Source organism: Desmodus rotundus, chromosome 2 (assembly GCF_022682495.2).
Source record: "Desmodus rotundus isolate HL8 chromosome 2, HLdesRot8A.1, whole genome shotgun sequence".
Taxonomy (NCBI): Eukaryota; Metazoa; Chordata; class Mammalia; order Chiroptera; family Phyllostomidae; genus Desmodus; species Desmodus rotundus.
Genome location: NC_071388.1, coordinates 104680386 through 104699336, shown reverse-complemented (window position 1 = coordinate 104699336; position 18951 = coordinate 104680386). Strand labels below are relative to the sequence as shown.

The 18951-nt window shown below is 31.4% G+C and overlaps 1 protein-coding gene across 8 annotated transcripts in view; it reads left to right on the top strand.

Annotated features, from left to right (window-relative positions):
• DLG1 (discs large MAGUK scaffold protein 1) overlaps positions 1-18951 on the top strand; it is a 319299-nt gene that overhangs the window by 261817 nt on the left and 38531 nt on the right. For 3 of the 8 annotated variants that reach the window (XM_045185871.2, XM_024577975.4, XM_045185872.3), the window contains 7 exons: positions 1434-1610; positions 4279-4348; positions 9057-9090; positions 15498-15539; positions 16480-16530; positions 17342-17443; positions 17683-17855. In XM_045185871.2, coding sequence (XP_045041806.1) covers positions 1434-1610; positions 4279-4348; positions 9057-9090; positions 15498-15539; positions 16480-16530; positions 17342-17443; positions 17683-17855 — 649 coding nt within the window. Of the gene's footprint in view, positions 1-1433; positions 1611-4278; positions 4349-8267; positions 8368-9056; positions 9091-15497; positions 15540-16479; positions 16531-17341; positions 17444-17682; positions 17856-18951 lie in introns of all 8 variants that reach the window. The other 5 variants (XM_024577976.3, XM_024577970.4, XM_045185869.3 and 2 more) reach the window with 2 other exon arrangements.

Below are 18951 nucleotides of genomic sequence, written 5' to 3'. Positions count from 1 at the left end.
ATCTTTGCCATATATACTTCATTACCTCTTTAATAAATTAAATAAATTTAAATAAATTGAGTGACTGTGTCTATCCTTTGTATTATTGGAGGTTTGCCATATATTTTTAGTAGAAAAACAGTTCCTTAGAGTTCAGAATTTATTGGTTGAAATAATGACTTAGCATTTATAGCATTTTTAATCTTTATTTTTCAGCTGTAGAATTCCTTTGTTTTTAGATAAAACCCAATGTATTGCAGTATATCTGCATGAATATATGTTTAAGCCTTCCTACCTATTTCTCTGAAAAGACTTTAAAGAACACATTTGAAAACCATTATAACTTGTTAATTAATTTAGCCATCATATAATTACACTCTCTTCAATTTTACCTCAAGAGATAGATTCTTAAAACTTGGGTAGCCTGTAAAAGAATATGATATGTATACTAATTTCCAGTTGTCAAATTAGAACAAAAGAATGAAAAAATTGTTTTATAAATGTAATTGCCAGAGTTCTTTTCTGAGAGAGCTGTGGATATAAGAATTTCATTAATTTTAAAATTGTACATTAATCAGCCCTGGCTGGTGTGGCTCAGTGGATTGAGTGCCAGCCTGCCAACCAAAGGGTCACTGGTTTGATTCCCAGTCAGTGCACTTGCCTGGGTTGTAGGCCAGGTCCCAGTAGGGGACATGTGAGAGGCAACAACACATTGATGTTTCTCTCCTTCTCTTTCTCCCTCTTTTCTCCTCTCTAAAAATAAATAAATAAAATCTTTTTTTTAATGGTACATTAATCAAGTAGTAGGACACAATATTCTTTTTATCAAATTTTAAAATATTCTTAACATTTCCAATTACTATATTAAATTAATACAGTATTTTTTCCCACAATATTTGGCAGTTGGAATCATCTGTAGTTACTTTTCATCATTGTTACTGACTCTGAAAACCCTGTTAATTCTAGTTTTGTGAATAGAACGAATAATTAACTGACAATGTAATTACTCTGTTGATCTAGTCTTATAACTGAGTCAAATCCATCAAGGAGTTGTTTCCCCAAGTGTGTCCAATTAAAATAAAGAGAAGAGAGTATCTCTTAACATTTACTTTTGTTTATTAATCTAGAAGAACTTCCTAGATTTGTCTTCATTTTAGAATTCAGTATAGGTTGTCATTGGATTGTACTACAGGCATTTATTAACATTTCTTATGCAATATTGAAAGAAATAGGTAGTGTGCCTAATAACAAATTATTAATATAAGTTAATTTTGCTAATTTTTTTTCTCATTGTTTTATATATAGTACAAAATTGAGTTTGGCATTATCTTGCCTACCATGGTATATTGTTTAATTATTTACACAAATTATAAACATTTTCAGAATCCTGTGTTTATTTAATATTGATAACATCATTATAACAAGTAATTGTGGACCTTTTCCTTTTCATCTAGAGCCCTTTTTGATTATGACAAGACTAAAGACAGTGGCCTTCCCAGTCAGGGACTGAACTTCAAATTTGGAGATATCCTCCATGTTATTAATGCGTCTGATGATGAATGGTGGCAAGCCAGGCAGGTGACACAAGATGGTGAGAGTGATGAAGTTGGGGTGATTCCAAGTAAACGCAGGTAAATATAAGTCCATTACAGTCTTATCACTTGAAAGTTTGGGAACATAAACAAATAAATGCTGTCCTTTTCAATTTCTTTTATTGAGGTGATGTTTTTATTCCTAGTTTTCCATATTATGTTTTACAGCCATTTAATTTTATTCACTTTATATTGTAACCAGTAACATAACCAGAGAGTATAATGCCCCCGCAAACAGAAATTTCTCTAAAGCTCCTACTAGTTGCTAAAAACAAAGTAAGTGTGTTTGAAGTCATTGTTCCATGCCTCTATGCCAGTAGAGGGAGAAAGAATTAAAAGCCCCTGTAGTTTTCCCATTAAGGTGATAATGAAACCTAAACTGTGAAGGCTTTTGAGTGTGTGAATTATACCTCTTTTAGACTTAAATACTGAAAGCATTGTAAAAATAAATACAAAATGTTTAGAAATATCTGGTGATATGCTTCATATTTCTTTTCTCCCTTAATTTAGAAGTATTAGTGCACTCACTATCTTTCCTTTTGGCTTTTAACCATTCATTATGATGTTTCTTAGGTGCATACTTACAATCTAATGGCAAAAGTGGTTAAGTGCTGATTGTCTTTCAAAAGAAGGATTCCAGCTTACAGAACCCCCTCTGAGGTCTATGTAATGCAGTTAAATTGTCTCTGCTTTTGTAGGAAAGGCATTAAATATCAGTTCATAATTCCCCCAAAGTACCTTATTTATGACATCTGATCCATCCAAGTCTTTCCCTAAAAGTCTTTTTTTAAGTTTTAAAATAGCCAGCAAAAAATATTAATGAGATAGTAATGTCTATTATAGCTAGTTAATTCCCTTCAGGTCAGGCTCATGGTGTAATAAACTTGTATTTTTCTTATTCATGAGTGAGATTTATACTGATTTTATTGATTCTCTGTAACTGATAAGTATGCCAAATCATATACCTATTTTAGACTTGTACATATACATCTTGATATATTTGTAGAGGTTGAAGGGTAGGAATATTAAAGTACTACAAAGATACATAGTTGTAGTTTTAGGAGTTATGATTGTTGTTGGCTAGCTTCACATGTTTAGCAAAATCCAACTATTTAGTTAGATCTTATATTCAGTGGCAACTCCTCATTTAATAATGTTGCCCTCAGCATAACTTTTTACCTGGAATATAATGTAGTCTCCTTTAAATTCAGAAATGCTTATTACTCTTTGTCTTTTGAGTCAGTAAGAAACCTCACATCATAAATATCAAGGTCAGAATTCCTAAAATTGATTTATGCCCTGGAGCGTTATATTCTTACAAAGACTTTGCTGAAAGAAGTGAGAAACACAGCTGACTTTGGTGGAAAGATTTTTTTCATTTCGTATAAAAATTCTATAAGGTTGATTTTTAAGGCCAAAAGTCATATAAGTCATATCTTGAGATCTCTACAAATCCCAGAAGGAATTATAGTTCCTACACTTCTCAGCTTTTTTTCTGGAACAGTATTTTTAAATACAATTTAAGTCACTCAACTGTTTAGTGAACGAGACAGTGATAAGAAACAGAGCCATTTTGAGTTGTAAATGTGTTCACTCACCAAATGTTAGTTTTGCAGCACCCTCAAGTGTCTAGGCAAAATTATAAATTAATTACTCATGTCATGGATCCTCAGGATTGCTCTGGAATAGTAAAAAACTAATAAGTTTTTAACTATTATAATGTTTTGAATCCATGATTACTAAGGTTCTTCTTTTACTATCCCACAGTAAAACTGTATAGCTATATAATAAAGTATTTTATTCATAGACTGGGTAGCTTTTCCTGCTATATACTAACATAATTGCTGTGTGTAATTGACTATTTATAAAAGTTTAATTTACATTCAACTTCGCAAAGTGCATATTAGTGTTAATATCTACTTAAAGCATTTGTTTTGTTACATTTTGTTTGCTTGCATTTGAATAGACAACACTTTAACAAGGTTCAAAATTCAAAAGATCTAAAAGCTATACAGACTAGACTCCCTCTTAACTCTGTTCCCAGGCAACCATTTCATCTTCACAGGGATAACTAAAGTAACCAGTTCTTGTATATCCCTCCAAAGATACTTTAAAACTCTTTATTTTGTACACTATAATTGGTTACTCTATGTGTTTACACAAAAATGTCACTGGAGTTAAGCTTAAATTTTTTCTCATCTTTTTATTTTAAAAATTTTCAGATCTACAGAAAAATAAGTACAAGAGAAATGCAAGAATAGTACCAGGAACACCCACATATCCTTCACCTACTTTCACCAGTTGTTGACATTTTCCCCATTTGCTTTGTCTCTCGCTCACGCTTAATATTTAGAATATGTTTTCTATGCTTAGCTAATATTTGCACTACAAAAAAATGAACAGAAAACCTGGAAAATTGGTCAACTCAGAAGTCTTGTCTTATAATAATTTTGGTATAATTATAGAACTGAGTGCATATATTAAGTGCTGTATTTTGATAATTCACAAATGTTTTTTTAAATAATAAAATGAGTCCTGTATTTCTATATCAGAAATTCTAATTAATTTGGAGATGCAAACCTAGATGGCTTCCAAAGGCTTTAGAATATAAAAATGCCCTGTATTGAAGTATCACTTCTGATGATTTGTAGTTGGACAATTAGATGTATTTGATATACCTAAAAAATAATAGTGGGTACTTTGACAGGGTTGAGAAGAAAGAACGGGCTCGATTAAAGACAGTGAAATTCAATTCGAAAACAAGAGGAGATAAAGGGGTGAGTATATGAAATCTCTTATTTGAGTGTAATAGACCTTTACATAAGTCTTGTTTGAGCTACATTATTAAAATGAGAAGGATTTTATCATAAGAATTACTTGCAACTGCTCTTGCCATGTTGCTTTACAATAGTAGATATTAAAGTAATTTATTAAATTAGAGCACCCATTTCACAGACCTTGCCAAATTAAAACTATCATTTCATGTATTAACATACTTTTGGTCAAGGTTATTTTTATAAGTGATATGAATTTAGCCTTCATTCACATGTTCAGTTAGAAACATGTCACCAATATTTAATCATGATAGTTAACTTAGTGAATCTTCTGAAAAAATAGGCCTCCAAAATATTAACAAGATCATAATGTCAATTTATTGGGTTTTTTCTAGTTAATTCATGGAAATTTTCTTGTTTTCCCCTCTATTCCTAATATAATTTATTAATACAATCCATGTTTTAAATGTTTGAATCTATGTGAATTTTTATTTTGAGGGAATAAAGTGACAGTCAAAAGGAGGAATTTGTAGGTTGTCAAGAAATACATCAAAATTGTTTTATATATATTTTAGGCATGTTTTTGTTTTCAGTTACTTTACGTCCTGCTTAAAATGGATGTCATTAGATGAACAAGATCTTACAGGCTTTGTCCTTACTATGTTTGTAATTACTGCAATGACATATATTAGCAAAAAGCCTGAAGAAAGAGCTGAATACATGTATTGAAATACTATTTGTAGAAATGTTTTCTGTTTTGTAGGGGTTTTTAATCTAAAGCAAAGTTTTATACATATTTTAATCATATTTCAAATGAATGTAAAACTCAGCAAATAAATTAACCCTACTCTCTGTGCATCTCTGATATTGGTAAGCACTCAAACTTAGAGCTTTAAAATTTAAAAGATAAAAAATATGATCCTTGAACAAAGACATTAAACCTGAGTAAATTGCATAATACATTCAGTTACTTTAGAAATGATAAATTCCTTTAAGTTAACTTTTAGTTTTCAGAATATATGAAATTACAATATCTAGTGTGATCTGAAGCAATATTTAAAATAGAAATTTCTGGAGGAAAAAATCTCAAGGATTTGAAATATATACAGTGCTTTTGGTGCTTATTTTATGTATGTCTTTAAAAATAATTTAGTAAAATACACTGTCAATATAATGAAAAAGAGGTTGCATGTTGTAACTTTTCTTTCATACCATAAGAAGTTAACTGAATTAACGACACTTGTTTGTTGACTGTAACCAACTTTACACACAGTCACTGTGTTCTAACACAGCATCAAAAGTATGCATGATACTTAGTGGGGTAAAAAATACGCTTGCCATTGATACAGAACTGCATTTCTTTCCGTAACAAGCAATTCCTAAGTTCTTCTTTTCCTTTCCTTACATCGTTTACGAACTTTATTTCTGCTGTAGACTTAAAACATTTCAATTTCTCATTAACATTTTTAACATTCATTTGACTGTTTTAAAATACATATGGAGATAATCAGATATTTTATATATATGTATCATGACTCTAATGTTTTATCAGTTCTTTCTTATACTTATTACATTCTGTCTCTCTTGCAATATAGCATTAATAACAGTAAGTAATTAAACAGTATTTTTAATTGGAAATATAGAGACACTGGAGGTAGTATGTTTCTCCAGTTTTGTGTTTTCCCTACACATTTCTGTCTTGTTCACTTGTGCTATTTTTACTTTTAATAAATTTTTCACCTGGAGGATGTTAAATAATACAATTAATACATCTCATAACTAACAAGCATTTCTTTCTCTCTCATGTTATGATATCTTATTCTGGCTAACTGCAAAGATATCAAAAATCAAACATTTTAAACTTCATGTTTCTTTCAGTTGTTTGCTGTGAAACTGACTCTGACCACTATGTATGCAGTAGGAGGAGTAAATAACCTTTTATTTAAAATAATTAGTTTTATCAGAAAAAATAATTATTACTGAATTCAAAAGCACTAGTGGTCATCAACAAAAAGATTTAATCCTTTCCTAAATTAGATTACCATAACTAGTTTTCCTGTTGAAACTTAGATTTTTCTCTTTCTCTTTTCTAAAATTTAGATTCAAACAAAGATTTTGATTTAAATAATGCTACTTGACAGTTTATAAAATAATTATAAGCCCACAGTTATTTTTTTTTAAGATTTCATTTATTTTATATTTAGACAGAGGTGGGAAAGGAGAAAGAGAGGGAGAGAAGCGTCAATACGCGCCCCCTACCGGGGACCTGGCCTGCAGCCTAGGCATGTGCCCCAACTGGGAATTGAACCAGCGACCCTTTGGTTCGCAGGCCAGTGGTCAATCCACTGAGTCACACCAGCAAGGGATCTTCATATTATTTTTTACTCATTAACTTCATTTTCAACTTCTACTTAGAGGTATTAGAGCCTTCAAATTTTAAGATTGAAATTAAGACAATCTACTTGACTATGAACTATGAGTTTATTAATCCTGAATTAATGCAATGAAAAGGTAAATGAAAGTTTAATATTTTTTTGTAAAAATTCTTATCAAAATAAATTCTTTCAAGTAATAGAATTTGAGCTGAAAGTCACTTTACTTCAGCACCTAATCTCCTGGCCTTTTATGATTAAAAATATAGGTGCCAAAAGCATACTGCCTAGTGTCAGTGTATTTCAGAATAATTGATAGCATCTTATAATGTGGATGAATTGAGGAAAAATCAGAGCAAAATTTTTATTCTTTATGTTGTTCCCACTTAAAAAATCATAATAATATTAATTCTTAGTATCACTGGTAGTATGGAAGGCCATTTCTTTCCAGACTTGAGTGCCTATCACAGAAATTACAAAAGAAACTATCCCTCTTTAGTAGGCCCATCTTTGTGCTACATGCTTTGAGATCTATGAATGCACAAATGGGATGTTCAAGAATGGGAAAAATTTGTTTCCAACATCTGCGCAATAAGGCACATCAAAGTAGCTATTCCTCTTCCTTATGGTAATTATATATGAACTATTCAAATCTTAATTCCCTTTTTGGCTCTCAGGGACACCAAACTTTTTATTTCCTATTCAGGACCTATGGTGCCAATAGATTGAATTTGGTTCTACTTTATTTATTATACTTTTAAAAATAGATATGAATAGTGAAGCTTAACAACAAAGAAATCAGTTATGATAGCATTCAAATTGGCCAAAAGAGTTCTAACGCTTCTTCCTTGGTTAGATAGCATTGATAAATCTGTTGCTGGACTCTGGCTTTTATGGAGCCCTCTTAGTTTTCTTCCCATTTTCTGATTAATTCCATAAGCATTTAGTTATCTTTTTTTCTCTTCAAAGATACATAGTTAAGAAGGATTTTTTTTTAAATATTCAACACTAGAACTTTCTCAACTGTTCTGGTTTTCTTTTTCAATAGAGGTTTTTGTTAGTTTGTTGGAGCCCAAAAAACATTTTTAAAGGGGGGAAATGTGTTCAAGCAAAAGGAAAATGAAGGTTATTACCGAATGCATAAAAAATATTTGAACAGCTACAGTGAACATTTTAAAACTTTTGCTATAGAGCACCTAGCTCCTGGAAATCTAGAAAAATATGTATTGATATGAACAGGTGTTAGCTTGGTTTGTACCATACTAATACCTAATCTGACTTACTCTTTCCATTTTTATCAAGTAGCATTTATTCCTATTATTAGGTATTATTGAATTACACTCTTTACATTTTTCAGTGTTTTTGTTGTAAAACATTAGAATTATAGGAGTTAATACAAAATTATAAATTCACTTTATATGTGATTAAAATTCATATACAAACTGCAAATTGTGGTCACAAGAGTCAGCTTCCACAGAGCTACTAGGCTGGGCATTTGTCCACACAGACAGTAGACATCCCTTTGTTTTGCCCCTCCTTCTCTTCTTCAGCAGTCATTCAATGACAAGCGTAAAAAGAACCTCTTTTCCCGAAAATTTCCCTTCTACAAGAACAAGGACCAGAGTGAGCAGGAAACAAGTGATGCTGACCGTAAGTATGTGGATCCAGTGGTCAACTGAAAATAAATGTAGAGGGACCTACTGCCCTGCAGTTGGTTGTTACCATGGAGACAGTTTCAAGAGCTGCAACAGGTTTCTAATTGTATTAACCAGGGGCAACTTAACAGGCATAAATTAATTGTTACACCAATCTTAACTTTTTCTGGTACCTTAGGAACCCTTAATTTAAAGTAAACAGTATTTTTAAGCTGTATGTTTAACATAGTGTTATTTGATATAAGAGTTCTTACGATAAACACTTAATATAAGAATGCTATTTTAGAGAAAATACGTGAGCACCTGGGAAGCTACTTAGTGATTTCCAGGTATGATATTGCCATTTTTGATAAATAGATCTTCTGGACTCATTCCATTTTATCCTATTTCTTCTTTATATGTAGACAGTCTGAATTTTACTTTTAAAATTGCAAGAAATAGTCTCAAAATTTACTGCTCTACCCTAATCAGCCTCTAAGATAAAACTTTCCTTCTTTTAGTAGGTTACATTTAGCTGCTTGCTTATTTCAAACTTTCAAAAATCTACAAAAATGCTCTATATGATGTGCACCTGTAATGGTCTTGGAACTGTCTCTTATAGTAACACCAATTTTATGCATTACTGACAACTATTTTCTTTGATTATCTTTTTATTGCTTGCTCTCTGGGAACTACTCTCTACAGGAGATCCCTGACGACATGGGATCAAAAGGCCTGAGTAAGTGATCAAAATACTCCCAAGTTATTTTTTTAACCTCCATCTACAGACCTACGTTTTTCAGATACATTTTGAGAATCATGGTAGCGCCCTTCTGGCTTGAGGAGGTGTATGATTTAGATTGCTTTTAGACTTTCCATGTTAATAAGATGCTTGGGATTTTTATTTCTATAATACACACCTTTTGTTTTTCTAATGCTCCATTTTTCACATCATTTGAAAAACTGCTCATTCTTAATTTTTCTTTTTGTAATTTTTATGACAATTACTTTTGCTAGGAAATTTTTTAATATGAAGGCTTTTTAAAGTTTTTAAAAATAGTACTACCTGCCCTCATTAGAATCTAGAAAGAAATGTTCCTTGCAGTTTTATGTACCCCTTTTTTTGTTAAAACAAGTTAAAATCACTTTGGTTCTGTGTTAGAAAAGCATTGCTATAATATGAAACTATAAAACAAACATAAATATTAGAGAAGAATTATGGACCTTAAGCTCAAATAACAGTGTGTGTAGGGGAAAATTAATGTATCTCTTTTTAAAGAAGGTTTTAATTTGTTAAAAGAATTATAAGAAATCCTATCCTTTGGGGTTTTTTTCACTTAAGATGTTGTCTCTGCTTTTTGTTTTTCTTGTTTAATTTTCTAGCTAGAATTTAGTCTTAATAGAAAGCTTGGTACAGAGTCTGTACCAGACTCTGGTACAGATATATAAGGAGTCCCTCAATAAATGTTGGAATGAACGAATGAAACAAGAAGTCATTTAAACAATCAAAATTTTTAATTTGGGTGTTTTCAAATTGATTAAATGTGAAATTTTCCCAAATATTACTAACTTCTTTTACGTTACAGTTACTCATAGTAACTCATTAACATGTTACTTAACCTGTTATAGGCTGAGGTGTTTCCCCCCCCCCCGATAATTCTTTTCCTTTGAGTTATTAAGCATTTTGAAAACTTTTTTCATTACAACTCACAGATCATTAAGTATATAGCCAATATCTTTTAATTCTCTAAGATCTACATTAATAAACATTAAATTTCATAGTTTGTCCCTATTTATCCTAACTCTACTGGAATTTTAGTCTAAGCTATAGGTACTTGACTATTATTCCAACCTTAATTACAGGTTTGTGTTAAACTGAAGGCAGTATGCTTTATATGTAATTAATGTATTAGCATCACACGTTAGTATTGTTACACTGTAGTATTTTTGCATGTGCCTCTTCAGTATTTGGCAAGAGTCACAAATTTACTATCACTAGTGACACCTTTTTTTAATCTCTTACCTTTAGGAAAAATTACCAGTGAAAATCTTCAAAACTGGAAAATATTTCCACAGATTCTTAATGCTATAGAATTTATTTTGAGAATGATAACATGTTTTAGCAATGCTGTGAATCAGCATATGCACTCACATGTTTTTGTTATTGGTTGAGTCATTGGAGACCTAAGGAAAACTCATTTTAAAAGGAATTAAATGAAGGATTTAGTTTCCATACTGATATTATTAAGGTGGATAATAATTGCATCTTGCCCAAATCATATTTTTAGCTCTCATTTGAATTGAGGATTGGGACTTGGGAAGAGAAACATGAAAAATGGTAACTGGTTACCAGATAGCGTCATTTAGAAAAACATTTAAATTTTTCTGAACAGTAACTTAAGATCCTTTGAATGGTAGATTTCTGTGTTTCACCTCCCAGTAACTGAAAGAATTTATTCACCTAGTAACTTGATCAGATCAAGAAGATTATACTTGGAAAATGTTTAAGGAAAAATATCAGTAAAATTCTAATACTGGATATGATGGAGGTTTTTACATAAAAAAGATAGCTAGCAGTTGACATGGTGCTTATTAGTACACAGTGAAAACTGGATATTTGTGACCTCAGTTATCTAAAGATCAGAACACAGAGACTGAACTAAGCAAAATCCTGTGAGACTTTAACATAAGAAAATAAATGTGACCTCATATAGGTATTCATCAAGCCTTGTTGGAACAGCACTCACAAAGAACAGGAGAAATTATTCCAGAGAAACAAACTTGTTGAAGAGAAGTGGGACAACACTCACTATCAAGAAAGATGTATATCTGCATGTGATTTCACACAGCCTACAGAAAAATAGAGGATTTTTCATTGAAGAGCAGAAAAACAAAAGTGATACCCTAGAATACTTTTCATAGACATGAATTTACTGAATCTGCAAAGAATGGAATCAAACAAATTGTCGATTTGTCCTGTTAACAGTAGAGAAAACAATGAGAGAGATTGTCTTTCCAAATCTAATTTTGACTAATAACTAATTAGAGTGTGATGGAAATCTGGGAGAATATAAGTAAATTATTGTAGCTTGTAAAAAGCTAGAAACAGAAAACTGTGAAGCTTTCATGCTTTAAGGGGAAAAAACTGGGTAAGATTCCTTTAACAGAGACTAAAAGAAACATAGTTCAAGAGGGGCTATAAAAGGTGCTCAGAAGTGAAATTATGACATGGGGCACAGGTGGCAAACACAAGGTCCACAGGCTGAATCCAGCCCTCCACCTTGTTTTATCGGGCCAGGCACCTTGTTTCTGCCCAGCGGCAGTGCCGAGCTCCTTGCCCCTAGTTAAGTAGTAGTTATATTTATACAGTCCTAAAATTACATTCGGCCCTTTGAAGGCAACTGCGAGGCTATGTGCCCCCAGTGAAAATGAGTTTGGCATCCCTGACATAGAGGATCAGAGAAGGTTTGTACCTATCTTTTGTATACAGCTCAATTTTTATAGCTTTTTATTTTGAGAAACATCTCAACAACTTCCTCTGTGAGGCACACAGGTTACATATCTCTTTCCTTCTCGTTTTGAAGAGTTATTTAAGCAGATTTGCGTAAAGCTCTTACATGCCAAAACAAGACTTATTTTCATTTGTGTTTAGGATAAATGTAAGAGCAGTAGTATTGCTTGAGGTTAATGCTATGTAGTATTTCAAGAGCACAAAGAGAAAAAGACGTGATGCATTCTCAGGAAGAAATGTTTGATAGAAAAGTGACACTTGGTTAAAGAGATTTGAAGTGATTGTGGTCACCAAACATAATAAAAAATAAAAATTAAAACTCGAAGAATATATTTGTACCATATATGTCAAAGGGATAATATCCTTACACTATAAATTTCTAAGAGATAAAAAATTAAAAAACAGACTCTCTTTAGAAACTGGATAAAGGGTGTCAGAAGAGTGCTCAAAAGATAAGCAAATGAAATAAGCATATAAAAATGTTTAATGTCTATAGTAATCAATAAACAAAACGATATTTTACCCATCACCTTGGTAGACCTTCCTTTTAAAGGATAACCCAGTGATGGGAGAGGGTTCTATAGAATGACTAGTTTTAACGTACCTTACTGTTGGGAGTGTAAATTGCTACAGCCTATCTGGAAAAGCATATCTTTTGACCTGCTGATAATTCCTCTCCAAGGAATTTATCCTAGGGATATAATCAGAGATGGAGATAATGGTTTATATATCAGATGTTTTAATATTATTTAGAAATTATAGCCCCCCAAAGTTGAAATCATCCTAGAATGTCTTACAGTTAAGGAGTAGTTAATAAAATGACTTATATATACTTTGTAATATTATTATTTAACCATTAAATTTTATATTAAAACATAATGACATAGGGAAATTTTCACAATATAAGTGAAAAAAATAAATATGAAGCTATGCTATCTGAGATTTCTGAATAAACGTACTTAGGGCTATTTGAATATTGTTGCTTTGAACATTCTTACACGTGTCTTTTGGTAAGCATATATATGGCTTTCTGTTAGGGAAATAACTAGGAAAGGAATTGCTAAGCCATAGATGTATGTATGCTCAGCTTTAGTAGACACAGCAAAGCAGTCTACTACTACCTGAGTTCCAGTTGCTGCATATCCTTCTCTATGCTTGACATTCCTGTTCTTGTTTTTATGTTTCATTTTAGCCATTCTGCTAGATGGTAAAGGTATTCATTGTGGTTTTAATTTACGTTTCCCTGTTAAGTAAAAATGTGAACACATTTATATATATGTTTAACATCTTTTGAACATCTTTTGAACATCTTTGATGAAGTGCCTTGAAAAAGATTAGTTTTAATTATCTAGAGAAGGCATTTTACCTTTTTATTAAACTCCTAAGCAGTGATGATTATACTTTTCCAAGGGCCATACTTTGAGTAGCAAGATTTTATTGCAGAATAGCTATTCTCATGCTTTAAGGGGAAAAAAGTGGGTAAGATTCCTTTAACAGAGACTAAAAGAAATATAGTTCAAGAGGGGCTGTAAAAGGTGCTCAGAAGTGAAATTGGTAATCTTAGAGAACTAAGACAAATAGGAGAAATCCCCAGAAAAGATCGAAAAGAGATTATAACAATAACTTTAACTTTCTGTTACTTAATTTGACAAACATATTCAAAAGTAGAGTAATAATAAAATAAATCCCACAGTATTCTTTTGTACCCACCTTCTATTATTATCAACTCATGGTTAGTATTATTTCTTCTATACCCCCCAACTACTCTCTCCATCCTTTAAGAATTTTTTTCATCATCCCTACTTCTGGGAATAGGTTTTAAAGAAATAGGACAGCCCTGGCTGGTGTAGCTCAGTGGATTGAGCAAGGTCTACAAACCAAAGGGTCGCCGGTGCAATTCCCAGTCAGGGCACATGCCTGGGTTGCAGTCCACATCTTCAGTGGGGGCCATGTGAGAGGCAACCACACATAGATGTTTCTCTCTCTCTCTCTCTTTCCCTCCCTTCCCCTCTCTCTAAAAATAAATAATAAAACCTTTAAAAAATAAAATGACCTTATTTTTTTTTTTAAAGAAATAGGACAAAGGGCAAAAAGCTATATAAAAAGAGGCATTCATAATAATTTGATGATGTTTGTGGAAAACAGTTAAAAGCAAACTAAAATGTCTAAATAAGTAGTCTGACAAGTGCAATAGAATATTATACAATAATTTAAAATAATTGTTTTGTGTTTCATGTGGTAACATGGGAAAAAATTTTTAAGTATAAACTTTTAAAAACCACCATTTTCTATCTGCTTGATAAATTACAATTTTTATGTTTCTGCTTTATTTAAAATATACATAATCATGATTAAGAAAGTTGTATCTTTGCAGATTAGAATAACATACTTATTTTTTACCATTGCAACAATTCAAGAACCGTTATCTTTATTTGAAATCTTAAGTTCTACCATTCTCTTGAAATTTTCAGTAGTGCCACTTGATTTTAGGAGACTCTGTGGGTGGTATGACGCAGCAGATAATTTCTCCTCAAACTTTTTCCTTATCATCTCTGTTTTTTTTTTTTTAAGATTTTACTTTTTTAAGAGAGAGGGGAAGGGAGGAAGAAAAAGGAGAGGAACATCAATTGGTTGCCTCCTGCACACCCCCAACCTGGGAACTGGCCTTCAACCCAGACATGTGCGCTGATCTGGAGTTGAACTGGGGACCCTTCAATTCACAGGTCCACAATCGACCCATTGAGCCACACCAGCCAGGGCTACCTGACATGAGAAATTTAGATTTTCCTCTCTGGGGAAATTTTGGTTTTTATAAATAAAAATTACCTTTTCTATCCAAGGGCAACATTTATTGAGAGAACACCTGAGCTTATATTTACAAGAGAAGACTACCTGGTGTTTACTGAACAATTAAGTTATGAAATGGAGTAGCTTTCAGGGAGGGCCAGGAAATTCTCAACTGGGCATATTTGCTTTATCTTTTTTATTTTGCAAAGCAGCCATTGTTAGTTTCATCAGAGCATATCCTCAGGAATGTTAATCTATTTTTAAGAATTCCACCTTCAAGAATTCCCTTCCAGTTGACTTTGATTGATGCATCTGAATCTGTGACGTCTAAAATGCTTTATCTGCATAATCCCAGAAACATAGATTTTCATTTTTTTCCAGGAACAAGAAAGAAGCTGAACTAAAACCAAGATCATTCATTTATTTATTATTTAAGACATCTCTTCATTAAAATGGGCATCTCTTTGTTCAAATATAACTTGTCTCCTTTGTCAGTGATTGTTTCATAAACTAAATTAAATGGTACTATTTTCTCTTGGGGTTTTATGTGTACAGTTGGACTAATTTAGGATTACTTCTGACCTCTTTGTTCATAAACTGAGTTGTACAAAAAAGAGGCATTGCCCTTAATTATGAGGGGTGGGGTTTCCTAGCTAACTCGTATTCATTTATTTGAAAAAAATTAAACTCTTCTGAGAAAATCAAGAATGCTTTTTAAATATTCATTGGGTATATGTGGTTTATATCTCAGCATTTTGTAATGTCACCTTATGTTTATTTTGGTAATTTGGTTTTTTAAAACTCATGACACTGTTTTCTTTATTTTTTTCATTGTCCTGCAATTTCAGAGCATGTAACTTCTAATGCCAGCGATAGTGAAAGTAGTTACCGTAAGTGTTTTAAGTTACTTGTTCTTTTGTAATCTCAAGTAATATATGTTCTTTGGGATTTTTTTCCTCTTAGTATTGTGTTCTAAAATTTGAAAATTAGATACTTAATCTTTTAAAATCAGGGAGAGCCAAGTAAAATTCAGAAAACTTGAAAAAGAAAATGATATCATATGTAGAGAAGTTACTTTATGAAATTTTAATAAAATACTAAAATCCTTTTTACAGCAGTGCTATTTGTGAATATAGCACATATATATGTGTGTGTATGTATATTTTTAAAAGAATTAAATACTTAGTTAAATGAGGGGTGAATTTATATTTTGCTATTTACTTTAGTATTTTTATTTTGTTTTAACATGAGCATTAAAATATTTTTTAAAAATTGAATAAATGAATTATTAGAATAAGTGAGTTTTTACCAGTGAAATAGTAACAATAGTTTTAGCTTTGCATTAAATTTTTTTTATTGTAAAATAGTTGTAATTATAAAAATGTATATGTATTCTGTTAAATATTATATCTGGCAGATTTAAAAAGCTGCATATTCTTAATAACAGTAAATTCCTTAATGTGTACATATGTAGAACTGCTCATTAAAATATCAATCTTTAAAAGAATTAATAGTTGTTAGATTAATAGCACATACGTGACATCACAAATGAAGATTTTAAATAGATTTAATGATAATCTTTAAATACAATGACAGAAATAAATAGCACATTTATGTTTTGGTTTTACATTTATCAAACTTATCTTTATGACTGCGATTTGCCACTATTTTTTTTACTAAAACTTGCCAGAAATAACTTATAAAGTATCTTTTTTTACATCTTTGCTATTTCCTCAGGAAAATTCTAGCAATTTATATGTATATACAAGGTATTAAATTGCCTTAGTTATCTTTATAGATTTTTTTATCTGTACTTTAACTTTCTAATAGGTGGTCAAGAAGAATATGTCTTGTCATATGAACCAGTGAATCAACAAGAAGGTTTGTGAAGCCTATTGATGTTTTATAATCCTCAAGAAATACATACTTCTTAGTTTGGAAAATAGGTCTAACTCATACCTCAAAAAAATTTTACTATACTCTTTTACTATATGTATAAAAATAGAATTTTACTGCATCTATTTTATGAAATATGGTTTTTTTGCCTGGAATATATTAGAATGTAGTGGCTTTGTTTGTATTGGCATTTTATTTCCCAAATAACTTCTCTCCAGTATTCATAAAAGTATTACTGTCTTCCTACTGATCCTTGTTTAGAATCTTGGAAGCACCTTTGATCTTTTCTTTGTTCCTTATCCACCTTGTCCAGTCAGTTCCTAGAAACATTTTATTCTGTCATTTATTTTTTATTTATCACCTCCTAGTCATCCCTTCTGCCACAATGTTAATTCTGACTCTCACTGCCAATTTCTCTTCCAGCATGATCCCTACTGTTTTTTGTCCCTCTTTGATCTGCTTCCTTATCATTTCTACTTCAGAAGATCAGTAAAACACAGTACTATGTTTTCTCATTTGTAATGAGATGATGTTAGGAATGTACAGAAACATTATCTGCTAAAATACTGGGTTTAACTTGGTTGAATTATCAATTCTATGACTTCCAAAAAGAGGTTGACTTAAGCTTAAGATCTTAGTGAAGGCTTAGAAACTAGTAAGTTAGCCATCATTGGTGGAGAAAGAGGAAAAAAAAGAAATTCTTCATAGCTGTTAAGGATATTTTTCTGTGGTGAAATAAAATACATTGATGTTTGTTTAGTGTGTATTCCTTTTAACATGTAGTTTATCTTTACAGTTAATTATACTCGACCAGTGATCATATTGGGACCTATGAAAGACAGGATAAATGATGACTTGATCTCAGAGTTTCCTGACAAGTTTGGATCATGTGTTCCTCGTGAGTAACCCACATAAAAATTCTTAATTATTGTTAACATTTTGTCACTGTGTTTGGTGAAGGTAAATATTATCATTTTTAATGATTGACATAGTTATTTTATAATTCTTCCATGTGCTTATCTTTTATCAAATTTAAATTAATCTCTGTTGTATTGAACTTTATAAAACAATTTTTTAGGTAGAAAATGGATTTGTTGTATTTTTAATTCTAAACACTTTACGTTCTTTCTATTAAAGATACAACTAGACCAAAAAGAGATTATGAGGTTGATGGAAGAGATTATCATTTTGTGACTTCACGAGAGCAGATGGAAAAAGATATCCAGGAACATAAATTCATTGAAGCTGGCCAATATAACAACCATCTGTATGGAACAAGTGTTCAGTCTGTGCGAGAAGTAGCAGAAAAGGTAAACATCACAATGGTCCCAGAATTCAGTTTTTAATTAGGTATGCCTTTGACAGTGTGAAAAAATTATGGAATAGAAACTTTAAATTCATATTTTTTAAAACATATAGATGTTACAGCATTGATTAATTAATGATATGAATTCATTCAACTAAATATTTAATTTTCAGTGGCTTGGGAAAATACATACAAAATAAAGAAGACTGACAAAATGAGATAGAAATAACAACATGAATGTCTCTATGAATACAGGTTACTATTTTAAGGTCCTACGTTTGCTAGAGATAGGCCTTGTGTTTCCAACATCCAGCATAATTAAGGAGCTATGATCAGCAGTGTCAATCAATAAAAATAAACCACGTGTCGAAGACAAGTGTAGTTCATTCTATTACTTAGAAATTTCTCCTGAACAGTCATTTAGTGAAAGCATTTTAATAAATACCCAACAATACTGTAACAGCAACAGATTATCTGATAGCATCCTTCAGGGTAGTATGAAGATATATTGACATTAAATTAAAGCAGTATTAAGGTGAGGCCAAAGTGTGTCCCAGACATTGTGCTATTCTTGAGTTATTCCTTGGGCCCAGAAAATAAGCATCAGCAAGTTACATTATACCTTCAAAACTAGTTCTTCAGTCATAACAATAACCTATAAAGCAAAAAGCAGTAATTCAGCATCTCAGTTTTCCATCTACAAATGCAACTCTTTGTATAAAGGTTTTGCTTAATTCTGATTAGTATTAAAAATTGAAAAGGTGGAAATTTTAGCAATGGCAAGAATTTGAGAAAATAGGAAATCTTAGATTATTAGTGAAGATAGAAATTACAACTTCTGGGAATAGTTTAGCAATACCTACTAAATGTACATATCTTCTGACTCAGAAATTCCACTTCTTGGTATCTTGGTAGAGATTCACACTGAGGATCCTGTATAATAATGATATTCATACTACCACTATATAATAGTAAAAAATTCAAATCAACAAGAGAAATGGATAATTAACTGTTATTTATTCATACAGTATGATATAGCAGCTAAAATAAATAAACTAATATAGCACTAGTTAGGTGTATCCACATTTTTTTTTTAATTA